At 37.7% G+C, this 27140-nt stretch overlaps 1 protein-coding gene across 10 annotated transcripts in view; it reads right to left on the bottom strand.

Moving 5' to 3' along the window:
• Window positions 1–638: 638 nt before the first annotated feature.
• The window catches only part of LOC110445903 (roundabout homolog 1-like), a 129660-nt gene continuing 103158 nt past the window's right edge, over window positions 639–27140 (bottom strand). For 6 of the 10 annotated variants that reach the window (XM_021490755.1, XM_021490753.1, XM_021490754.1 and 3 more), the window contains exons 5-25: window positions 26838–26976; window positions 26375–26502; window positions 23999–24141; window positions 21257–21416; window positions 20745–20939; window positions 20495–20584; window positions 20166–20359; window positions 19647–19797; window positions 19265–19371; window positions 18515–18868; window positions 18176–18341; window positions 14537–14695; window positions 13997–14086; window positions 13092–13403; window positions 11579–11653; window positions 10043–10805; window positions 8919–9208; window positions 7157–7357; window positions 6319–6528; window positions 4905–5071; window positions 639–4097 (exon numbers count right to left, since the gene is read on the bottom strand). In XM_021490755.1, coding sequence (XP_021346430.1) covers window positions 4083–4097; window positions 4905–5071; window positions 6319–6528; window positions 7157–7357; window positions 8919–9208; window positions 10043–10805; window positions 11579–11653; window positions 13092–13403; window positions 13997–14086; window positions 14537–14695; window positions 18176–18341; window positions 18515–18868; window positions 19265–19371; window positions 19647–19797; window positions 20166–20359; window positions 20495–20584; window positions 20745–20939; window positions 21257–21416; window positions 23999–24141; window positions 26375–26502; window positions 26838–26976 — 4109 coding nt within the window. In that variant the 3' untranslated portion in view covers window positions 639–4082. The remainder of the gene's footprint in view (window positions 4098–4904; window positions 5072–6318; window positions 6529–7156; window positions 7358–8918; window positions 9209–10042; window positions 10806–11578; window positions 11654–13091; window positions 13404–13996; window positions 14087–14536; window positions 14696–18175; window positions 18342–18514; window positions 18869–19264; window positions 19372–19646; window positions 19798–20165; window positions 20360–20494; window positions 20585–20744; window positions 20940–21256; window positions 21417–23998; window positions 24142–26374; window positions 26503–26837; window positions 26977–27140) is intronic. The other 4 variants (XM_021490762.1, XM_021490760.1, XM_021490761.1 and 1 more) reach the window with 4 other exon arrangements.

Genomic DNA, 27140 nt, shown 5'->3' with positions numbered 1-27140 from the left:
CATCATTGGGCTCGTTGGATGTTAATGAAGCAATATCATGTTTTATATTAGATTTCTAAATAAAACAATAGATTTTTATTAACTGTATTTTTGTTGTTATTGTAAATGAACTTAACATTTTCACACAAAAAATTCTCCACTGTTATTGTGTCGATGAAGTGGATAAATGCACAGCACAGACCGGGGTTTGAACCCGAGACCCTCCAAATTCTAGATGGAGGCTTTTCCTATTGAGCTGCTACCTGGTTGCTGATGATCCCAGTCCAGTTCCACTACATTCCTCTCCCTTCTTCTAAGCCTTCACCCCGAAGACATCACTATTTATAACCCAGGTTCGGATATCCATTGCCAGCCATTCACCATTTATTTGAGATGAGGGTTTGTCACAGGCATCAAATGAAGAAGGAGCAGAAAAGTGCATGGCCAGACTGGGTTTCGAACCCGGGACCCTTCGATTCAAACTCTTAGATGGACGCTCTACCATTTGAGCTACCTGGTCACGGACATTCGACCAGTTCCAGTTCTGCTACAACTTTGTAATAATATGAATTACATCCAAGATAAATTGTTACAGAGATTTAGATCTACTCTTGTCGTTCAGAAAACCTGTTTGTCTTAAAAAGAACAACAAAAATATATAACTTTAGCAATATTTATTTTATTTGATGAGAAATTGACTGAACATGATTAATGACATGAATGACCATGAGAGAACTGTAAATTCTGTTCCTATCGTAACAACCACAGATCTTCATCGCAAAGGAGCACTGCACGTGTCCACTAATCTCCTATACTTACAAACAACCTTAAGATACAGATTTACACAAAATGGCCGACTTGGGGACTTAATTTAACTTTTATACCTCACATATATTCAACATAACGTTAACAACAAAAACAGAAATACAATCAGCTCTCTAACTCACGGGCAACCCTGAATTTTTACATCAACTTAAAACTTTGGATTTGATTCACACCTCCGTACTATGAGGGTTATTTTGTATGGAGCCGATTAATATCAAATCTTATCATGTGCTTCTATAATGCATGTCAACTGGGTAGAATATATCGCTTAAAGCAGTACAATTGTTCCGTAACGAAGGACCGCGATTCCGAAAACCTAGAATTGTAGTTCTTTCGGTTGTAAATTTGGCTGATGTGTTATACTGAAGATTAATCACCAGGATCGCAGTATGGGGAAAATACAGTGTGACAGATTTCTACTCTACAGGGAATAAATTAAACAATTCAAATAATTACGTCGGAGAACAGAACAAGAATAAGTTGAGCAAAACAAAATATTGCACATATATGAAAGAATATAGCTTGTTCATCGTCGTCAGATGTCGTTATACCATTAACTAATGTGTAACAAATGTCTAATATATTCGACTGTGGTTGGGCATTGTGAAATGGACGTACAGAAAAAAATGGATTTTTTCAGGTTATCTAGCCTACCTAAATTTAACTGCGGAACCTAGAGATTTAATTCATGGCCATATTTGGACGAGCACTGATAAGTAAGGATTTATACTCCATGGCCACAATGTAAAAAACTTTTGAAAAAAATAAAATATACCAACCGACCCTAATTTTGTTCGCGATGCAACCCTTAATTGTTTTGTTTGGCCTGATACAGGTCCAAGATTTCCCTTATGAAATAAACATTTCCTGAATTGGGGAAAAAATTAGAAGGGTTCAGTGGTCTGTTCTATAATAGATTGGAGGGGAGGTGGGGTTACAAATTAGCAGCCAGACTGTTCCATTAAACAGTAGAGGGGGGTGAGGACATGGTTGTTTGCAGCAGTTAGGATCATATACAATAACAAATATCTATGTACAGTTTATCCATAAATAAATTAATTTTCTATATGTCGACTAAACCTTGATACAAATAAATGGCTGGAATTCCACAATTATTGCTGAATGGTGGTTTTGTACAATGACACGGGTCTGACGGGAGTTCTCTCCCTTTGGCTGAGGGAAGGCATACATAGCATCCCCCTGTAGAACTCCTCTATAATAATAGTGTATATTGCCTTGAATGGAATGAGTTTGATAGTTACCATAACAGTATTCATGATATCTCAATTAAAGCCCAAAATTATAGCAAATGCACTAAAATGTTATACACTGTTGCTAATTATCAATAAGCACCATTTTAAAATCCCTTTCTCTCTGTCGTTCTCTCTGTTTCTGCTCTCTCTCTTATTCTTTCTTTCTCTCCCACATTGCAGTTTGATTCACACAAATATTCTACAGCTATATATGAGACCCATTTGGAGGGAAATTTTTGTTCTTATATTTTTCGAACATATTTTGTTATTTCTTCGAAGAAAGAAAAGATATATATATCAAGCTTTCGTCCAATGTGGACATCGATAAAACTCAGAGACAATTAAAATCCTGAAAGTACATTATCGTAACTATAGTAACACTCTCTAACAAGTAACCACTAAATACTCCCCCCTCCACAGATAACATCGGAACATTCCTTCAATCAATGGAATGTTCCAAAATTCTGTGAGGGGTGAACAGGCTACAGAAGATAAATATATATATATATATATATATTTATATATACACATATATTATGCAAATATTAAAGATTCAAGATATTTTTTTCAAATAAAAATTCTGGAAAGTCCAACCATTCAACAAAAATTCTCTGAGAAGCAATTGCAGTATTAACCAGAATGTGTCTATAAGATGACTTGTATAATTCATCTTCCTGTCTAAAAGACAAACACAGGTCCGGCATTGTCAATTAACAAGTGCAGAAACTGCGACAGATGGACAGAAAATGTTTCCCACATGGTGCCTGGGATTGATGAACACAAATTTAAACTCAATTTGGCAGTATACTGACCACCTAGCTTACACCCCTACTGAGGAATGGGATGACCTGGAACGACCCACTGCGACAGGTACACATCACATGATCTTCAGACATTTTTATAACATATCACCACGGTAACAGGACGATGGTAAACGTCCTGTAATGTCTCGATGCGTCCAATTGTCATTCACTTATTGCTTACACTTCAGACATAGTATTGCATTTCTACTCGAGTCCGGCCCATCTTGCTGGGCAATTCTCGGGATAAACTAGCCCAACACACTGGGCCATTCTCGGGATAAACTGGCCCAACACATGTACACTGGGCCAGCCTTGGGCTAATGGCCTCACCGCACTGGGCCAGCTTAATGGGCTAATGGCCTCACCGCACTGGGCCAGCTTAATGGGCTAACGGGATCACGAAACTGTTCCAGCTTCGGGACAAATAACCCAGAGGTAGGCTGCATCAAGTCTCTGTAACAGTCCTACCTGACAGAGTATCTATTTTGGACAGCGTTCGGGATTCTTTTTTCTGTATTGCTTAAATTGTTACATACAATAATTATCTCATTCATCACCGCGACAACGAACATCGTTCGGCCCACTCAAACGTGTAGCTTGTTTGTTCACAAATTGTGGGAAGACAATATAGAAGCATCAAACATTTCTTCCTCTTCACTAGAAATGTACTGGCGGACAGTGGTCAGACTGGCCCACAGCGGTCAGCCTGGCTGACCGTTTGCTGACCACGGTCAAGTCTTTGGCATATCACAAACTATATACGATAATTAAAGCCAGCCAATGTTTTCTGCACTAGGACTAACTCGCATCACAGTAGAAGTGGCTCAATGTAGCACAAACGATTTGCATGGAAGATTTTTTGTGGATAATAACACAGCAGTTCTGGGGAGACTGGATTTCTTTTGAACAGCACGGCAACTGGAGGCCATATTGTATGTTGGCAGCCATATTGTATTATTTCGCCACGGAGAAACACGGGTCTGGGATGACCTTTAGCAAAAAATCTAGTCCCAAATTGTCAACAATACTAACAAATCCACGGCCAGTCTATCGTCCTCTCCGACAATTTACAATGTAACAGTTCCACTTAAATGCGGTTGGATTTCTTCTATCCTTTGTAGAAAATTCAGCAATTAAACTCAATTTATCACAGACACACCTTGGCTTGCGTAACCATGGCAACCTCAGATGACTAGAATATGTTGACTACCTCACACGTTGGCTACACCACAGGAACCTGTAAGTACGAAAAAATACGGCGTATTAGAGTTACTCTACATCACTGACAAAATGTGAAATTAACATAACTTATCACTAGAACAAGAGACTGGAACTGAACACAGAATTAAAATTTGAGCAAAAGAACAATTTGATGAATATGAACAAAGATCGTACTGATCGTGACCTTAACCTTTTCACCCCTAGGTAACTTTAGTAAACTCGTCCATGCATTGATCTGGATGAGTCCATTATGGTCTGCAGTGGTGAAAGGGTTAACACTCTCAATTGTGCGAACTTGATCTTATATCGGGACAACCTCGAACATAGCCCCGAGAAATAAAACAACTGCACAGTAGATATGTCTGAATGATGGCCAATGTATTACATGGTTTCTGTTCTATAAATAGATCTGTTCGAATGACGGTCAATGTTTGACATGGTTTCTGTTCTATAAATAGATATGCGGGTTCTGTTCTATAAATAGATCTGCGGGTTCTGTTCTATAAATAGATCTGCGGGTTCTGTTCTATAAATAGATCTGTTGGAATGCGGTCAATGTTTGACATGGTTTCTGTTCTATAAATAGATCTACGGGTTCTGCTCTAAAAATAGATCTGTTTGAATGACGGTCAATGTTTGACATGGTTTCTGTTCTATAAATAGATCTGCGGGTTCTGTTCTATAAATAGATCTGTTCGAATGACGGTCGATGTTTGACATGGTTTCTGTTCTATAAATAGATCTGCAGGTTCTGTTCTATAAATAGATCTGCGAGAATGAGGGTCGATGTTCTACCCGACACAGAAGACATCACACGACTTACGTTGCTCTCTATGACCAGAGCCCCGAAGTTCAGGGCACTGTGAGCTCCGGGACTACGGGGCGACCGCACTGAGGAGGTCGGGGAGAGGGACTTGTGTCCAGGTCGTGGCGATTTATAGGGGAGAGACGAAGGAAAGCAAGGCCTATGGTATGATGGGGGTTCAGGTACTACAACAAAATCAGAAAACACATTCACAGCTAGCTCAGCCAAATACACATGCAGGGGGTACCAAGCATTCAATATCTTTCTTCAGGAATAAAAATGTTTAACTTCTGTCTCTCTGATCAGATAAATCGGTTTGTATCAAATTGTTTCTATAGTAATGTCAGCTTATTAGAATATCTTACTTATCATAAAAAGTTCAAAACATTTCACTTGGCTAATTCATTCTTTTCACTTCTGTCAAAAATCTATATACGTGTGGTAAGTCATGCTAACCTAAATAAAGGTGGCGTAAATCATAAATATGTTAGCAGTCTACCGGCTATTTAGTTTTTCTTTCTACGAATAACCTAAATTGTAAAAATGAATTGATAAGCAGTCTTTTCATTAGTGCTTATTACTACAATAAGCATAACCCTTTAACCCCTATGTAACTTAAGTAGACTCTCCTATGCATTGATCTGCATGAGTCCATTATGGTCTAAAGTGGTGAAATGGTAAAATCAGAAATAAATGTCGACAGTCTTCGCAAGAATTTGTCCAATTTCGTAGGAGAACCCTTTAAGTATGTAGCCAACATCGCAAACTTAAGTTTATAAAGTTATTTCAATTATGATAAAATTGTCTGTATTTTCTGATTCGCATGTCCCTCCACGATTGCCAATAACTTTAGAAATAAACACTTTGGTAATGATAAACTAGTACGCTAAACTTTTATTATTGGTGAAGATATTTTTTCTTGTTTAATGACTAATTAAAGGCAATGCAACATAAATAAAGCCAGTTCAATCCGTCTTCACGAACTGTCATTGAATAAAACAAGCAACTGCTGCTAATGTAAAATAAAGCCCAAAGAATTGGTCATGCAATGTATAAGATAAGAAAACGAAATGAAAATATTTGAAGCAAAATAAAAAATAAAAATCAATATTACTCAAGATACAACATACAAGGTAAAAACTCAATATATGATAAATAATCGTAGTAATGCGTGCTTATAATGACTTGAAGCAGAGGGCTTAGTATGTCGGGGATGTTTGAAGCATTGAGATCATTTTCCACCCTTTAGCACCGACTAAGTTTTAAAGAATTTCATTGCGGAATGAAAATCCTTAAACTTGATACTATTGTTTGCATGCATTGTTTACTTTGCCAAAATTCAAATAAATTATTAAAAAAGAAACTGCAATAAAATATTTTATTGATCAATTCAGCCAGTCACAGTAGAGATGGCTGTTGCTGCGCTCCTCACCTTCCTGTATGCCTTGTCGCATGACCTGACCCTCGGGGATGGGGGAGGGATCATGTTTTTTGTGGTCGCTTCCTCGTTTTCCCCGCTCCACCAGTTGTTTCTTTCGTTGTGACTTGGGGTAGGGTTTATGTGCGACCGCACTGAAGTTACTGTCGGTGCTGTAGGGACTACTGGGTCGGGCCGTTCTGTGGTGGCGCCGCTGTCTCTTCACTGAAAAGGGGAGAAATATTTGGTAAAATATATATGTAATTCACAATGTACACGGAACTCATTTAACCCCTAAAGACACATTTGAACTCTTCCAATTCAAAGATTGAAATATCTAGTTCATTGTGAGAAATTTCATGGGTAAATGAGTTAAAATATAGGAAGAGAATATAACGAAGAGTAAGTAAACCATAATTTTAATGAAACTAAAAATTGATAAAACTGTAGTAAAATACGAACAAAAGATAGATTTACTTCGAGACCGTTCATGATCTGGTTTTCCAAAGGATGCCTGCAGTTGTTGACTAAACACAGTGCAGTTGTAAATAAGATTTCATTTAAGCACTGCACTGCTTTCAGTTAGCATTCATAGCCTATATGAATGCCAACTGAATTTGGTAGGGTTATATAGTGGCAATGCCATTTGATGGTAACTATCTCCTAATGTATTTGTTTAAAAGGACGTTTTTGTGAAAAATGATGCCAGACTGCCATGATGTGTAATGGTACTTGTGAGGATACAGGGTTGTATTTGTAATGAGAATACATGGTGTGAGACTTGTGAGAAAGTGAAGTGAGATTAGTGAGAACCTGAAGGTGGGTTTTTTTGAGAGAATTTCGTTGTCCGTACCTGGTTTCCCAGTTTTAGGATCACAGACCGTCGTACCGACGACAGTGAGGCCGGACATTTCCGCTGCTTTCGCAACAGCGCTTGCGAAGTCGGCCTCCGTAAGGAAGGACCCGTCACTGGAGCTAGCCGCACTAGACCTCACACTACTGCAGTCTGTGTTACTCTGGTCTGTGACGCTCGCCCAAGACGCTAACATTGACCCTGCAATACAAAACACCGGTCAATGAGGGGACCTATACAGGGGTATAGACAGAGGATCAAAATCAACTCATGGTCAGAGGGTTGAGGTCTCTGAGGGTTAAAAACATGCTTCAAATGCACATTCTAATCAGTTTATTGCTTTCGTGCGAGTTTATTTTTTTAAATTCAATTTTGTACAGATAGGTCAAACTTCAATTTATAAAATGAAACTAACATCAGTTATTAATAGACTCGATAAAAAATATTGAAAACTTTTCACAAAATGCACACTGAGTATAGTTTGTTTTTGCGTTTTCTATACACTGCTTCTATAAAATGATAATTTACGTATATAACTAAACTGTAACATTAATTATAATTCATATATTACATATTTATAATTGACCACAATTTAGATTTAAAAAGTTTTCAAATTAGCCAAAACCAACAAAAACTAAAAAGGATCAAACAATTAAGAAAAAGAAAGCTTAAAACTCAAAACCATTTTAAGCAAATCTGCAATCTTGAAGTGAAGCCAGGTTTAATACATTTCTTGATGTCAACAAAATGATATGTAATTATATACATCAGGTATATGTGCCACTATAGGATATAGATATAACATGTATCATATATATATTTATATCTGTGATGCATCAAGCTAAGCAAACCCAGTTAATACTGTGTAATAAACATTCATTTTTTGTTTAGGGTCTATTTTCAAGCGTTCCGAATAGGAAGTGTGAGCTGCGGGAATACTGCGACATCTTATAGATATCACAAGATGAGACAGAGCCAGAAGTACCTGAGAATAGTGATATCTCTTATCTTTATAATCCAGAAGTACTGTGTAACCACGGCAATGAAATTGGGCAACAGGCAGGAATTTGGAAAGATTCAAAGATAGGGGCAGGTAACTCCAGTAACAACCCAGCTGGAGGGGAGATAATTCCAGATGACAAAGTGGTCAAGGGTAGGTAACTCAAGTATACAAAATGACCAAGAAAGATAACTCAGTAAACTGCACAAAGCCATCCCTTTATTCGGGTGCAAGATATTTTAGCGATGATCTTTGCAGTTGTCATGTGCTGTTTTAATAAGCTATCTCCCCTTGACCATTTTTTTTACAATTATTTACTACCAATTCAATTTTCTGGTTAAAATTTCGCATGACAAAGAAAAGGGAGGAATGGTAAAAAAGGCAGTTTGTCATGCACTAAACAGAGAAAAATCCTCAGGAAAATTGATAATAAGAACTAAATGCTGATAAATCATTTTGTCAACCAATGGACCCCCAGCAGAAAAGCCCAGCAATACATGTCAGGCAAGCATTAGTTGTGTTAGTAAACGCAGTGCCTCAGATACACCAGGCAGGGGATATAACTATAGGTCACACTAGCTGTATCACCAAAGCGAAGGTCAAGCTAACTGTAGGTCAAGCTATCTCCAAAGGTCAAACTGCAAGGTCACACAAACTGCTAGATCAAACTAACTGCAAGGGAAGGCTATAACTCTGAGGTCAAGCAAACTCCATGGCCAAGCTAACTCAAAATCCCACTAACACTACAGACCAGGCAAATACCTGAGTCAGTACAGCCATCGTCAATATTAACGCCCTGCCCCTCGTGGTAGCTGTCGTCAATATTAACGCCCTGCCCCTCGTGGTGACAGTCATGGCCCTGGGGAGGGGATTGACACTGGTGTCCCGAGGGGAGAGACTGACACTCATGTCCCGAGGGTACTCTCCCTGGGATCTCCACATCTGACTCACCGACATAGTCTAGACCCCCCTCAGAGGTGGGGGAGTCAGCGTTCCTGTTATAGCCCTCCATGGCTAAACTCATGTGCTGGCCATTGTCAGTCAGTTCATACCTACAAAAACACAACAATACTCAAATCACAAATTCAAACATCTATCTTTCTCAAAATATTATTCATAGTGTACATTCATATTACTACTCAACGCTAGTAGTCTTTTGACAGTTAAACATGAACTACAACTGTTGAATTTTTTAATATTTGTATGGTACAATATAAACTAAATTTGTAGCGAAAATTATTTTAATTCATTCATCCATGGGGCATCTTCACCCCTGAAAACACATTTGAACTCTTCCAATTCAAAGATGGGAATAGTTTATTACTAAATTTCAGGGGTGAATGAGTTAAGTGTACAAATTATACAAAGTACAATTGAAGATAAAATCTTTTTAATGTACACATATAGACTTGAACAGCTGAGAAAGTCTTAAAAGTTCAAAATAAGACTACAAACTTGGAGAAAATCTTTTAATTGTTCAAATATCAAGTAGACTAATATGTTATTTCCGAGATACAAGTTTACGGAACTAAAGTCAATTGATTTGGTGATCACATGGTACATAATGGGGGTCAATAATGTATAATTCCGCTATGAAGGTAAATCTGTAGTAAGCCATTTCCATCAAGTTTGGTAAATTTCCGTAGAAACAGCTGAAATTTTACAACCTTCGTTAAAGTGATATCTATGGACTAGCATCTCGACAGAAAGGCTGCAGAAAACTAAATACCAGGATTTTTGCATATTGGTGTAACTGCTGTCAGAGTATCGCCGTTTAAAGTAAATATGCCCCCTATCACGTGACATGTGTCAAATCTGGAGGAAAATAAGTGTCTCGATAAATGATGCAATATTCATTAGAATGTTGAGTCGATAGTAGAACTCACCTAGGAGGGTACATTGCCGGGTGTATACACTCGTTGGTAACACTGGGTAGAGATGATTGACAGCCGCGGTCCATTGCGGTGCCGCCACCTCCGTCGGAGCCCGACCCCCCATGAATACTGTTCATCCTACACCCCCGAAGGGTGTGGTAACCCCCAGACCCGCGGTCACTGTCACTTAAACACTGATAGCACTCGCCTTCTCTGGGCACGGGCGCGATCTTGTAGTTATGTAACGCGGGCATTGCCGCCTGTTCCTGATCGCTATGATAGGTCCGCGCACAACGCAGGTCCACGGGCGTGCCCCGTGATGACGGATGCATGCATGCAATTGTTCTCTGCCCCCACGTGTCGGTGTTTCGGGGGGATTGTGTGCGCTGTTGGATCACGCTATAGTGGGCAGGGTTGTAGTGCCAACTCTCACAGTATTTGGGAGAACTACAGCGCACACAGCCATTGTCCGAGTAAGCTGGAACGTTCCAGTTCTGCGTGTTGTGCGGCACAGGGCAAGAACACGAGGAAATTTTAGACATCGGAGAAATTGGACTCCTGGTCCCTCCAGCTCGTTCCGAGCTCACTTCAGCATATTCTAAATTGTTACCCGAGTTCTCATTCATGACGAGATTGCCCGGGTGTCCCATCTCGTTGGGAGGTGGGTGTTCTGGTGGTGGAGGTAAAAACTCGGCCCAATTCACCATGGCCTGTTTTGGCTGTGCCATCTGTTTTTGAGATTTCTTTCCTCGTTTGATCAACAGTCCGTTTTCATCTGAATCATACAAAAAATTCTCACTGGTTGACGACAATTGAAGTTACACGTCATGTACAGAACATATATCTATAGAATTGGTCATGTGACCAACTTATACTAGTCATGTGATCAAAATATTCAAGTCATGTGACTATATACCCGTCATGTGACCAAATTAAACAGCAGTGAAATGACAAACATCAAAAAAAATAAAAAATAAAAAATTTAAAGTTTGTTTTTCAGTTCTTTGTATATATATTTTAAATGTGAATAACACTGTATAAAACTACTCTAGCATGTTATAGAATGCATACATTATTTATATTGAAAGTATATATAATGAATTCTCCACAAAATCTGTCAATAATGATGAATTTACATTGTATTTTTATGAGTTTTATTCATAAAGGGGCTCGGTTATTTATCCAAAATGACAGTAAATTACTGTAAGAGCACTTACTTTAGCAGACACAAATTTAGTGTATTGTGGAATTTTTAACAAATTAGAGCATTGATGAATTGTGCACTCACGATATATGTATTTGAAAGCTACATATAAAAACATTAACTAGCGCAATCATAATTTAGTGCAATTTTCAAAGAGCGAAAAGCACTTCAACAAGAATACCACCAAAATATCTACACTTACAGTATATCAACGGAATTAAGTCATCATTCACCCCTGAAATTTCATAATGAACTATTCCAACCTTTGAACTGGAAGAGTTCAAATGTGTCTTCAGGGGTGATTTTGTGGAGATAACGGGAAAAGTAGTGTAAAAAACATTTACCGTATTTACCTGTCGTATGACTGCCACTGTCACTGGTCGGACTCTGCATCGCGTCGCTGTGATCGTGCGGAACACCTAAGGGGAGATAATCGGGGGCGGTTTCTATATAAAGGTCAGTAACCAGTCACCATATATAGCAAGCATGGTGCATACGTATGGAGGGAGATGAAATCTTGAGAGTTTATACTGTCGCCGAACATGGGAGACAGCTAAGGGAGTTAACTCTCCAAGATTTATAAAACACACAGCAAAAGAAAGTAACAAGCATGTTTCTGTCAATAAAGCATTAAAAAGATTTGATTTTTTTTTTTAAATCCAATTTGGTTTATATTCATTGTTTTTAATAATAGGGATTTTTCATTAACAGAAATGTTTCACCTATTTTTCTGAAGTGAAATAAGCCGATGGTTGTGTGCGTGACAGTACTTGGTGACATAAATATATAACTATAACAGCATCCACTACCAAAATACACTCGCATATGTCTGTGGCAGCTTTCTGTTTCTCCCTGCATTTCACTTATCATGCTCAGAGTTATGTCCCCTTCAACTCCTCCTTTTTTTTTAGAATTACTTGCCGTTTTGTTCAAGTAAATGACCACAAATATGAATAAAAGTCTAATTTAAAAATATTTTTTAATCTAAAATTTCCTTAAAATTTTTATGAAGTGACCACACAAGGAAAGGTCCTAAAGAGGATTTTTAACAGAGATGGTCTCTTAAGAAAGAAAATCGGTTTAAAACTGATTTTACGGATAAAATCCCAACCAAATATCACGTTACTTGCAAAGTTTATTCGTTGTTGCCATGTGCTTATTTTTTCCAATTTCCTTTTTGTTCCCTTTTTTTTTGTCCACATTTTTTTTATTAATTCTTTGAACAGTTATTTTCTTTACATTTTTTTATGTTTTTTCTTGTTACAACTCGGCAAGTCTTATATAGAACGAAATGTCAACTGCAATATTAGTTACTGAAAAAGGATATTGTAAAAGACTAAGTTTGATATCAGGAGAAATATGGAAGACTTTTTTTTTTTTTTAATTACGCTAATAAAACTGCCACAGACATTTCCACACAAGGCGAGGCGGTCGTCGCTAACCAAATTTCTAAGCATGACGACCTGTAAGAATGCATGATTGGCTAACTTGCGTCAGCCATGATAAGTAAAGTCTCTCATAGTTTGTCGCTAGCATGATCTGCCATTGGTTTAAATCAGCTATGGTCTCTGGGGGTGGAACAGGATTTTGAAAGGCGTGTGTGTCTATCTTTTGACAAGAAAGGCAGTCCAAACTCCTGATGGGAGAGAGGTCGCAAATTTTGCCAAAAACAGAAGGCATCTTAAACAAAAGGTAAACTTTTTTGGGAAAAAAATATAGGATTTAACAAAACAGTGAACCAATACAAGACGTACTATGAGACTTTACTTGACATGGCTAGATATATTGTAGATACACTGCAGCTAGGTAAGGGTGTGGCGAGCCGATCGGTCAGTAAGTCCGTTAGTGACCACTCACCTGTGTTTGGCCGACTGTTGTCCGTGTTAGAGTCACTGCTGCCGTGTTCGTGTTTACAGCAGCTGTCACCTGATCCTCCGCTCGTGCCTGTGATTGGACGAAACATGTGCTCCATACCGGGTGTCGGTCGCCCCATGCTCCCTGCATTCATGAGCCCAGCATTTATTAGGGTTGTCGTGGCATACGGAGCGACCGGATCCTTTTTGTGGTAGAACGTCTTCATTTGAGGGATGTTGTAGATATTCTGGTCCTGTAGCTCCATGTCTTTGTGGTCGAGCAAGTTAGACGCCTCAGGAGACTGAGAACCCATACCTGTACAAAACAGCAGTCATCTAAATTTCAAAAACTTTCAACAATCAAACCAACATCAAGAAGCCTCCCTGGAAAGTCCTCAAGACTAGGTCTCTTAACACAGGTGGTCTCTTAACACAGGTGGTCTCTTAATACAGGTTCTTTCCCAATAAAGTCACTACAATGGGGAACATTAAAAGTGGTCTCTTAACACAGGTGGTCTCTTAACACAGGTGGTCTCTTAACACAGGTGGTCTCTCAGTGTAGATTGTCAAGAACAGATTTTAATATTTATGAAATTGACATGACCATAAAAAACCTCCACCATAACTAAGCATCCCAGGTATTAACATAAACATAAACATAATCATAAATTTCTGTATAATGTATTATAACATAAACATAATCATAAATATCTGTATAATGTATTGATTTTTAATTCATGTGATTCAAGTTTAAAACTTAGGGGTAAAAATTAACATTCTATAATCTCTGTGAGATTCCCAGGAACTTTAGTATCTCTAATTTTGTTTCTGGATTTCTGCAAATTGCAGGGTGGTTTCTCATATCTGTATACAACATATATAACATATAATTGTATTCGAATATCATACCTCCAACACAGTTATGTACGTCCTTCTGTCCGTAACCGTTCCGGTAGAAAGAGTTGCAGGTTTTCGTGTCCTCCGTCTTGTGCATAGGAACTGAAACGGACATCAGACAGACACACATTTCAAATTTCTTACATTCTTAATTTCATAGTTATCAATGATCTAAATACAGGTGTTCCTTTGAATTATTTAAATTCGAGTCTGGAGGAGAAGCTTTAAAATGACAATCATATTGCATTCATAGCCCTGTGAATGCAATTTCTTCTGGTAATGCTTATAAAGGAACATACACTGGGCATGTAAATACAGAAAAATATTACACATTACTAAATTCATAACAGTCAAGTTTTTTATCACATCATTCTGCACCTGTCACTTGATAAATCCTTAATTTTTCAAATACTTTTTTCATTTGATCTCCAGTCTAGCACAAATGAAAACCAACGCGATCTATATCTCTGATTCTACTCACTGGATAAAAATAGATGTAGACGTCAACCAGACAACGTGACAATGTTTTACGATATTTTTCGCCCTACTCACCACTGTACATGCCGTTCTTCATCATCTTCTTTTTATTGGAGCGTTTACGACAAAGCCAGACGCTAAATATACACAGGGCGATCCACAGGGTGCCTCCAATAGTCCCGATGAGCATTCCGATAAACCAGGTCTCCTTCATGATACTGGGCTGCTCCGGGCCTGTGAATACAAAATGAACATGATTTACCTCCCCTATATAATTCTCGCACATCTTATTCCGTCTTTTCGTATTGCAGGGTTATCTGCTCTTGTGAGCAGGTATTGATTGTTACAACATTTGTTTGTGAGAGCAACGTCATCAATTTTTGAGAAAACGACGTAATTTTCTCACACAAACCAATGACGTAACAATCAGTACCTGCTCACAAGAGAAGATAACTCTGCAATACGCAAAGACGGAATAAAGGATGTCAGGTGGGAAACTAGATATAGACACTAACCCTACCAATGGAACCACGTATAAAATAGACTGACATTCCTTTCTCGACTTTCTTGATGGTTGTGTAGACACTGCGATTGATTAAAATTGTTTATTTTATCTTCATTTTTTTTTTCTTTTATAAAAGTCTCGCAAGGTATGGCTTTCTTCACAGAAAAGATTTATTATAAAAAGCTTTAGTTATGCCAGAAAAAAACCCAGTTCCCAATGTATAGTTACAGTTGTTGGCAGTGTTAACCCTTTAACCCCTATGCAACTCTAGTAGACTCTACCATGCATTGATACGGATGAGTCCATTATGGTCTACCGTGGTGAAAGGGTCAAGGGGATTTTTAAGAAAATATCATTTATTAAGTGAGCCATTAAGCTTAGGATTTTCAGACTAGATAACCAGGATGTTCTTTTAGACAGCATAAACTTCTCTTCAAGTCATTTTATAAATTAATTTAAAGGGTTGCCATGGTTACCGTATACAATGGAACCTCTGAGTAATCCATTCATTTTAAATTCTGAACAAATTTTTTGGGCAAGTTATTTTCTTGTTTAAAACATAAGAAAATTTACTTAAATATATACCTAAGTTTGTAAATCAAAAGCATCGGGAAGATGTCAATATTATCTAATAATTATTACAAAATTTTGATGTAACAAAATTGCTTTGTTTGATAGGGTTCACATAAATCTAAATCCGACACCACTTGACGACTTTTCTACATGGGGTTGAGTGCTGACCAGTTAAACACGCATGGTTGCACGCAAAATTTTCTTCAAATTTTCACTTCAAGTGCACTTTTAATTCAAAAGTCACATTTGATTGCCATCCATCATTCAGGATCACTCGTGCGTTTGGAGGGCTGACTTAATTCAAAGCTGTTTCAAGACGAAGACCACATTCATTCTGTCTGCAACAAAGGTTAATTTGGGCAGGATTTTCCCCACTGGGGGCCATTGTGGGTCCCGTAATGGTATGCGTTCACATTCGACTTGGCTATCTTCTTAATTGAAGTGTTTTATCAAATCCACATCCAGATAGTCGGGATAGCCAAACATTTATGAAGTAAAATTTATCATTATAATTACAAACAAAAGAAAGGTCTTTTGTCTCTTGTCCGTCTCATCTGACAGGAGCTTGAAAAATATCCTTTGTTTGCTCCGATACTCATTTTGAATGCTCTTTTGGTTTTCCACGGTTTCGCCTCACGCCAATGACTTAAATTGCTTTTTTACCGAAAACAATATTGAACCAAATCCTTAAAGGCCCAATACTGGTTAAAGGGTAATAAAATGGCTTTGTTCCCTGGTATTCAGCCCCCATCCGTTTGGTGCGTTTATTGGCAGTGCTAATGAACAGCATCCGACACAAAACCTGCATTTTAATCACATCAGCACTACACATTAATAATGGTACTGTATAAAGATTCGGAGGCTGCTGTACCGAGGGAGGGGGAGTATTGATTCCCTGACAATGGTTCCCCCCCCATAAAGAGGCCAACGATAATTGGGGAGGCCAGAAAAATAACCATTTATCAAGCCATCGTCGCGGAGATGTCGCATACAGAAATTGGTGTGTGTTTGAATATAATGTTTACCCTGGTTTTAAGATAACCAATGATTCTTAACCTTTCCAATCATTTCTCTGTGCGGGGGTGACCTCTGCCCCCTCCGACCTTTGTGGTTTTAATCTAATCAAACTTTGTCACATGTTTTCTCTCCCATTTAGCAGAATTCATTGAAAACTCTTGTATCTTATTTCAAAGAAAACCAATCATTTTAATTCAATCATGTTTTTTGGAAGCCGTTGGTTAAGGTCAAGATGTCCTGAAATATCGTCAATATATCACAGATCGCAGTTCAGCCATATTTATTTTGTGCAACCTTTAATCATACATAACACCACAACACTCGTATAGTGAAAACCCATAAAACCTGATTTTTTTTTTTGAAGCTTTGCCCGATATATCTAAGGGCCTGCTAAGCCTTTAATAGTTGACCTATGACCCGAGACTTAATGTTATCTAACCTTTAACCTGTGATCTTTTAGTTGTATTGTAAATATATATCTTGTATTATTAGGACTTCAATATACGATCGGCTTATTAAGATATAAGACGTTTTTTTTTAAATATTTTTTGTGCATTTTTCGTCAGATGAATAAATTGAATCTGTAGACATGTACCATTTTTCATTTTGGATTTTCAATAATTTTTATTGAACACAGAATTGATATTTTGAGTTAAATTGGTATCAATCTCATCAATTTTGATCAAGTAGGCCAAGATTTGGAATATACAGTTGATAAAAAAACGGTTTATATATTACACATACCTACAATAACATACTAGCTTGGACATCTTGAAGAAAATAATACACCCTTTCGTCTCCTTTTAAGGGCCCCATCGGAGCTTAGACTATAACCATTTCAAATCTAAAATCCCTTACTTCATTTAGAGTGTGAGGCGAGTGTGATCAAATTTGGCTAAGCAGCCTTCAGGAAAGTAGGGAATGTTTAAATGTTTGACAGGGGTGACAGATGGAGAGGGAATGACAGATAAATCATTATGTAAGGAGTGTCACTGAGACCAAAGAAAAAATATAAATGAGTTTTGAATATACTCAAATTAATATGAAAGATAAATGATCTTATAAAGATATATTGCTTATGTATAAAATTAATATAAAATAAAAAGATAAAGAATTAAATGTATTCAAATCAGTTTAAAAGATAATTTGATAAACTCGGTATATAATATACTCAAATCAGTATAAAATATTATTGTATTTATCCAGCAATAATCCCGTGCTTAGTAATAAGCCCACCAATATATATTGCAGTTTGGAAAGAATGTCAACAAAAGCTTTTTCATTGTCCTGTAATAAGCCCACCCCTTACTTGCAGTCAGAGAGTATGTGTTGGCCCCTGGGCTTATACAGGATAAATAAGGTAATTATGTATTATACTCTGATTGATCTAAAATGTCATTTTTGTAATATACTAAATTTTATACACATAGCAATATACTGCCAGAGGTATCCAAGATTACTTCCAATATTTAATATAATATGGGTAAATTTAGACACATCCAAGTTTGACAGCCTTTGATCACGATGAAATGTACAAAAAATATCATTTCATAACAAACAATTAAGAAACGTCTATTAAACGTAAATTATGATAAGGAGTCGAAGAAAGTTCAACTTACCAACAATAAAAGCCTTGCTCCAAACACCGGCACCCTTGATGGTGCGTGCGGCTACCTTGATGGTGTAGGTCATGTCTGCGTCCAGCCTCTTGATGGTGGCTGCGTTGGTAGTTCCGTTTACACGTATGCTACAGTTGTGTTTATTGTCCGAGCTCAGACACTCCACCTACACACAAAACAGTGACAAATCAAGAATTATTTTTTTTGCATAATTATTGAAATTCAAACAAATTAACCAATAAAAGAGTTGGGTTGCCCGATTTATTATACATAAATACGAATATATTATACCGTATGAAGTGATTATGTATGATCTTAAACGGGTAAACTGCCACCTACCTCATATCCACGGATCTCGCCGTTACGGTGACTTTTGGGCGGGGGCAGCCATTGGATGTGTATACTGCTGTCACTTTCCTTGTGAATAATGATGTCCTCGGGAGGGGCCGTGGGGCGCGACTCGGACGTCTGGACCTTGAGGGGCGTACTACACGGGGTGTGCGAGTTACCGTTGTAATACGCCATCACACAAACCTCGTACCAAGTGGAACTCTTCAGGTGGCTCAGAGTGAAGGCACGGTACATGGTACCCACAGTCTGTTGATACGATTTGCCGCGGAATAGACGCTGGAGTTCAAGGATCTCCGTGTACTGGACTACGAACCGATCAATCATATTCACCTCCTTCAACACCTGTAGGACAAGCAAGAGGGTGACATTACAGCACAAAGTATCGTACTTTACTTCTTTACTTCGGTTAGGAAGTGGTCAAAACCAATGTATGGTCACATATCTGAAGTGCCGTATTCAACTTAATTAACATTCCATCTATTTTCTAGTCCAATAGTCCGATTTCTTCACCAAAATTTACCAGCTTACAAGAAAAGCTGTCTTTTGTAGTTACTTTCTTGAAAGTTTGGAAGGTTCAGAAGTCACTCAAATGTTCGCAAATTGCTAAGTGCACATATATATATTAGGCACACTAAGACAGAGAAAGTTCCAAAAAATAATTTTTAATTTAAGTTTAATTTCACCATATTACTGCATTTGTATTCAATTTATCTCTTATAGCTGTAGTAAAGTACATACCCGCCATGTGACACGGATTGCGCTCGAGTTGATGGTCACGCCCTCCATCATCTGGACAATGATCCCGCTGAAGTTTTCATCCGGCGTGTCAATACCTCTAGTAGGTCCTACAACAGAAAACGTGGTGTGTTACCTACGATCGCAGTCCTCAAATATCTGGTGGACTTGTGTTGAATGTCTACCAGAGTAAAATTACAAACAGATTAAGACAACAGGGAGATCTTTTTTACAGTCTTTACTCATTTGTACGGATCAGCTCTGACAAAACAGCTGAAAAATGTTTAAAAGTGGACAGAACATTCACAAGTAATCTACTTCCTGGCATGTCGTTTTATTTCTGTAAGAAATCAAATCAGAACACTAAAGAAATTGGGTAACTCACGTCTGGTGCGGATGGGGTCCGACAGTGGACTAGGCAGCCCAATTCCATGCGAGTTCTTGCCTCGAACCAGAAACAGATAGCTTGTGTCCGGTTGTAGGCCGGTGATTGTGTACGACTCCTGCTGGACTGTGTCCGACGCCACCATCCAACCCTGACAACAAAATCAAACATTTATATAACCCTGACAACAAAAATCAAACATTTATATAACCCTGACAACAAAATCAAACATTTATACAACCCTGACAACAAACACAAACTTCTATAAAACCAGAGCAACAAACATCTATATGACCCAGACATCTCAGTAATATATACACATCAGGTACTTACAGTCTGATAAAAGGTTGTCGAAGTTTAAGGTCCAACAACATATCCAAGCTAACAGTATATGGACTAAAATGATGTCTAATGATGCCATCAGCATTTGAAACACACTTTCAAGATGTTTGCATCCTGTTTTATCTTAAAACAAAAATGAAGGTAGATTATTTTGAATATAGTGTTCATTATACTTACATCCATGGTTTCGTAGCTGAAGTACTCCACAATAAAGGCGAACACCTGCGAGTCTCCATGATTGCCGTTGGCTGTCCAGGACAGGTGGGCGGTGTCACTGGTTACCTCGGTAACGATGGGTCGACTTGGGATTCCGGGGAAGGAGGAAACGTCTGGAGAGCGATGATACGGCACGGTTTGGTGTGACGATGGGGCTGAAATTGGAATTATTTTTTGATCATTTCTATTTGTATATAATAACACACCGAATTTTGTTACAAAGTTGGATCAGAATTAATTTTAACCACACAAATGTTTCTACAGAGAATATCAATGAATGAGTAACGTACCTTCGACCTGGAGAACAGCAGACCAAGTTGTCTCCCCTGTTTCACTGGTGGCCTTGCATGTATAAGTTCCACTGTCCGACTCCCGCAAATCTGGAAAACAGAGAAACCATACATAACTACCACACACACAACAAACGTCGGGAAATTCAAAATAACAGATAAACAGATTTCATACTTTTGAAATTTTGGGTTGAAGAAATTGTACTTCGTGTTATAGTGGCACTATTTCTTGCTGCATCATGGTACTTACCAGAAATCTGAAGAGTTCCAGAGTTCAACTTCATTATCCTAGGGTCACTCTTTACAGGGTAGGAATCTTTGAACCACTGTATCCGTGGCAATGGGAGTCCAGTAGCTTCACAACGGAGAAAGCCAACCTCGTCCGTGGGGAGGGTCTGGTTCTGGGGACCGATCTCAATGATTGGGGGAGGACGGGGGTCACGCTCTGAACATAAGATAATAATTTCTCAGTAAGACAATAATTCTGATAAGACAAAACTTAAGATTTTTTTTGTGTGCACAAGAAACCCAACACTTTAAGTAAACATGGCTGAAAAATGTATATAAATATCTTTTATCCCTAGGGACCCACACTTAAGTCATGACTCAGGAAATGACGAATTTAATACCAAAACAAGCTTAATTTTGTGCACAATGGACTTAAAATCTTACTGTAATAAAATGTAGACTTGAAAAATATTTATATCAACAGAGAAAATTATTATAAGAGTTATTTCCCCTTGTCCATGTCTAGCTGTTTACCTCTAACAGTAAGAGTGACGCGAGCAGTGATGATCCCCAGGGTGTTTAGAGCCTCACACTCGTAGTCCCCAGCATCTTCCATCTGTACCCGAGATATCCTCAAGGTTCCATCCGTGGCCACCGCGTACCGCCCCTCCTCAAAGTTGGGAAACATCAGACTCTGAAAGAAGTAATTCGGGTCAGTTTTTCCTATATTGTTAAAAAGGCAGTTTACAAAGAAACCTGGATACAAACACATCTTGTCTATAATGACCACCTGTCTATAAAGACCATCTGTCCATAATGATAATTTAATCAATAAACTGTTAACTGAATGTGTAAATTTATATCAAACTCTTTTCAGAAACAATATTTAAAGAGATTTATGCTCAAGTTGAATAGGAAATTAATTTTAAAATCAAAAGACATTCACTTTAAATACATTTTCATTAAAATGCACCATGAGATTTTGTCAGTATTTTCTCCATCTTTTTTTCAAAAATAATTTGTTGATGGAATAACAACTTGAAACAATCTATGTCTTTTATAAAGATGAAGAAAATTCATGGCATATTTGGCATAATTTTATTGTAAATGAATACAAAGAAGTACAATTGTTAGATCCTACTTAAATACTCTATTATCAGAATGTGGTCTATTTCTGTATTTAAACCTGCTGTAACATATCATCTGGTACTTTTGATATTTCAGGTTTCAATTTCATTTTGAGGGAGCAGACACCAGGGGTCTGGTGTTCAACACACCAGCTGGAAACATCATACCGGGAGACATTGGGAGACATTCCTCCTCCCCCCCCCCCCCCCCCCCCCCCCCCCCCCCCCCCCGNAACATGTAATCTATCTTATGTGTCAAAACTTAATAATCCAACTAGAAGTACAGTACAACTCTAAAACAGGTTTTGGCATATTTTGTTACAGGCATCTGAAACAGGAGTGTTGCGTGGAGCTTGTACCTCGTCTGTCAGCTTCGTCCTTACTGTTTAACGTAATGTTGAATGATTCACAGGTGTCGACTCAAATATTTCAGTTTTCATTAAAACTCCCCAATTCAGCCTTCACGGAGAAACCCAAATTCAATTATCCATGATGTTAAAATAATTATTTCATGTTGAAATGTAACACTTTTTACTGCTAAACCATCAATATTTTTGTTTGTTCTTAGGGAATTTAGTTCAACATTCAATTTTTTTTTTTTTTAGTAATTTAGTTTGACTGATAAATTTTCAAACTTAACAACATCAAAAGAGTTTTGATTCGAAAATAATAGATTTTTGCAAATAACGATTGGTATGCATTTGGTATTGACCAAATCTGAAACAACAAAATAATAATTTGCAAGGAAGCATTTCGAAAATTCAGCAAATTTTGGTGAATTAAAAACTCGGCTGAAACGTATTTTTCATTCCTCCCTCCCCCTTACCACAGAGTGTGAATAAATACCTTAATAAAAACCTCACTAAGGTTTCCAATATTGATTGTGGCAGCCGCCATCTTCCTTTTTCATACCAGACCGTCAAATTTGACAAAAATTTAATCATTGATTTAATTAGAAGCATTGCTCATCAAAAGCCCCGAAAGTCAGAAAGTATTCCCAAGATTAATCTCCAAGATGTCAGATGTCAAATTGGACAAATCTTTTTACAGAAAGACGCAGGCAACGCTTAACCCTCTGTTGCTATGACAACAACAACAGGAAATCTTTTCTAAGAAGATTGAGAAATTCCTCGAGAGCATCAATTTGTTTGGCGACTGTTGATTGGAGGAGAGCGTGTTTTTGTTGACACAAGGGACGCGTTGAATCATGCCCCTCGTATCATCGGGGATGAACAAATTCTTTGTCTGGGTTTTTTGCAAGATTTCGTCACAATATTTTTAGGCGAGACACCGAAAAACTTCCCAATCATGGAAATATAATGATGCTATTAAGAGACTGGTACAAGAAATCAATGGCTAATCGGCTACTACCACAGGGTCGGTTTGTAAACATCCGCAAAAAAAGAACTCTTCAATCAAAACCATTGATCAATTTCTATTTTTTTTATCGTCAAAGATATTTTAAAGCTGGTGATTTGTGTCATTTATATTATCCACAATCCCCGGAACCAAGCATGGTGTACTTTGTTACAGCTCTTATGGTATGGAGATCTTTGATGAAGGAGATAATAAATCAATTATTATCTCCTTCGTCAAAAGAGCTCCACTTATGTTTTATACCCACAATGCCCTGTCTGTAGCTGCCATAAACAGTCTAAAAACTCTCCTTGTTTTCATCAAACTTCCTATTTCAGTAAATCTGAAGAAACTATCTTGTATGGATGGGAAAATGTTTGAATCTACCAAAGTATAATATGAGATCGATTGTACACTTGCATTTTCTTTCCTTAACTCATTCACCCCTGAAGACACATTTGAACTCCTCCAATTCGAAGGTTGGAATAGTTCATTAAGAAATTTCAGGGGTGAATAAGTTAACAGTATTTCTTTTACAAATAATTCAGGGATTTTGCTGTCTGCTGTCAAATACAGTCAATTTGTGATGCAATTACAATACTTGAAGGTGTCCATGTCTAACCAGTGTCTTGTCACAGGGTTCTGAGGACAGAAAGACTATCAATAATAGGGCCAACATTTCTGTGCAAAAATACTGTCAAAACCTCACAACTACCTCATTATTGAAAGTACTGAATGACCACTGTGAAAATGACTACTGCGGAAATACCCCGAAAACCTCCGAGCTACCTACCTCTTTACTTGAAGTGCTCAATGAACGTTTCTTGTTCCAGTAAATGTTCGGGACAGGGTTCGCCATCACAGCACACGGGAGGGTAACTGTCCGTCCAACGGCTACGTGCTTGTCCTGGGGCTTCACGATAAACACAGGCTTGACTGCAAAAACGAAGAACACAGCGGTCAAAAACGCAACAAAAGCCAGTTTGTATACAAAATTTCTAACAGACTGATTGTTATCCAGTTAAATTCATAAGTTCCAAATTATTATGAAGAAAGGCAAGAAAAAATCGAAAAATTTCAATTAGTATTATTTTTTACTATAAACAAAATAATATTACTTCTGAGTTATTTCATATTTTTTTTTTTTTTAATTACAATGACTCCTCCGTTTTTAAAAAGCAACCATGGTCATAAACTACAAACAGGTGCTTCATAGCCTCAAGTTAACAGAGAAATATTTAAACAATTTTCCTGTGTTTTGTTTCCATTGACATTTATGGTTTAACGAGGAGACGGCGACATAACTTTACTGCTGTTTACCTTCTAGTCGCACGAAAAATTTTGACAATAGACAAACTTTTATCTTCAAAGTCCCTCACATAAGCAAGTCTCTACTCAACAAAAGACCAACATTTACATTTGTCATTTATAACCGAAAAGTCACAAAACAGTTGTGAAACCAGCCAACCAAAGACAATGATGTGTATATAAGTCCTATCTCGTTAGCGGATGGACAAGCAGGTATAAATTTTACAGGTGGGAAAAGGTGAGACAAGTTTCTATTTTGTCGTTAACGAGTTGAATGATATTTTACCTGTCTCCGAGACTCCCCAGGGTCCACTAATAAGGTCCCGTTTCTCCGCATATATTAAATATTAATACCATTCCCTTCACACCCCTGTTATAGAGTAAGGCAGTTACGACCCAACACGGCTCGTAAAGTTCAGCTCTACTAAATATTTCTTCAAATCTTACAGAAAAAAAAATTCCTTTGTCAAATTTCATTTGAAGTAGCTGCATTTTGTTTGTATACTAACGAACCCTCACGGTGACAATTACTGCGATATTCCTCATAAACCTCACATCATAGTTACCGACTGTTGGTCATGTGACGACAGATTCCTAGACAAGGTTTATTGTGAATATTTGACAATTATGATTTTAGTCTTTATGCGCCTCATTACTCGTCTGTCGACACAAGACATTTTTTCATGGTGTGCGATATCATTTTGAAATAGGAAACTGGACCATAAAAAGGTATCTAGGTATGATAAAGGTCGTGAATCATATTCAAATGAGATGTCGGGAGCATAAGGCATCAGGCTGCTACCTGCATTATTGATAGCAGGTATTCTGTGTCTCGTGTATAAAACCCCGTAACAGCAGACTGTGTCATCCGTTTTCACACCCTCACTTTTATATCATCATCTTGTAATGTTGTAGTTATCGTATCCCTATCAATCTCTCTCATCTGTATGATCACCTTGGTTCTACCTCATCTAACTTAAAAGATATTACTCTTTCCTCAATTTCTATAAATCACACTGTTTCCTTCAATTCAATAAAACTGTTCCTCCCTCATCAAACACCTTGTAATGCTAAAAAAGCCCTGCTCTCTGAATTATCATTTTTATAAGAGCCTTTTTCCACTTTCTGTCTCCAGGAAAACTGCATGCCTCCCTCTCTCACTTAACAAATTTATAAATTAAATATCTGTTACTTTCTGTCTTCAAGACAACCTTGTGTATTTTATATGTCCAAACACAGGTGCAGCACGCTAATTTCATTGTCAAGGATGATATAAACATAGCAATTTGTCTATTTCACATCTGACACTATGGCAATACACATCTCTATCACATTATGAATAATAAATACATTTCTATTATCGAAATATGTCAATTTCATCTTGTATACATAGAATTTATGTATAGGTCTTTAGTAATATGACAAAACATCAATACACAATCCAGGAGAAAAAGCTGCAAGGCCAGACTCTCCGATAACATATTGTAATTTAAGGCGATCCTGCCTTGTCATAAAGACAAACAAGAAACTAATCACAACGTGTCTCCGTGACAAGTGACAAACGAGGGGCGCGACAGGTCACATGACAAGTATGTAAAGGTGTCGTAGGTGATTGAAGATCTGGACCCGTGCAAGAGGAAATCAATTAACGTGAGCCCCGACATGTTGTGTTTTAATTAGTCACACTTTACCCCCAGTGCCTTGTCAGTCGACCCAAAAGGTGATGTCACAGTGTAGTTAGTTCTGTGTTTAAAAACAACAATGTACTTCTACACAAATTGTTCGTAGTATGACAAACAGTGTCTGTAAGACATAGAAAGGTGAAGGTCATCCATGTTTCTGTTATCGTTATCAGACTTACATTGTACGGTAAGGGTTGCCACAGCCTCCGTGGTGCCCACAGCGTTGGTAGCCACACAGATATAGGTGCCTGCGTCACTAGACTCCACATCTTCTATACGCAGCATGTGGTCTGGAAGCTTTCTCATCCTGTGGGGAGAAATCATTGTTTTTCTTATTGGAGAGACACTATTTTTATACCGTATCACTGTTTTTTACCTTAATGAAAGAAATTATTATTTTATCTTACCAATAGAAGTTGTTGTTGATGTTCTAGGGAGAAATCATTGTTTATCTTCTTGGGAAATATCATTGTTCATCTTCCAGGGAGAAATCACTTTTCATCTTACATGGAGAAATCTCTTTATTAAACTTTGATAATAAATCATCATGTCACATTTTTACATTCAAGACATTTAATTTTATCTTGTAATGGTTTATTAGAAAGACTAATTTGAAAAATTTAAACATTGCAATTTTTTTACCTTCCATATTTTATAACTCCTCCCTCTTTCTTCCATTCAACATTCAGAGGTTGGTCACCGATGACATCACAAGGGAACTCGACCGTTTTGCCTTCCGTGGTAGTGACATCCACGGGGTAGCGCCGAAAGCTCGGCTTTTCTGCAAAACACAGCATAAATTAAATTTCTCTTCCAAAAAGGTATTCACATATCTTGACAATGTAATTTCAAACTTTCCATCAAGATTTGATATATACTGACATGGTAATTTCAATAAGTTGTCAAACTGGGTGATATATTTTGACAAAGTAATTTGCCTTGTTT

Source organism: Mizuhopecten yessoensis, unplaced genomic scaffold (assembly GCF_002113885.1).
Source record: "Mizuhopecten yessoensis strain PY_sf001 unplaced genomic scaffold, ASM211388v2 scaffold2411, whole genome shotgun sequence".
NCBI classification, from domain to species: Eukaryota; Metazoa; Mollusca; class Bivalvia; order Pectinida; family Pectinidae; genus Mizuhopecten; species Mizuhopecten yessoensis.
This window is presented reverse-complemented; position numbering and strand designations above follow the sequence as displayed.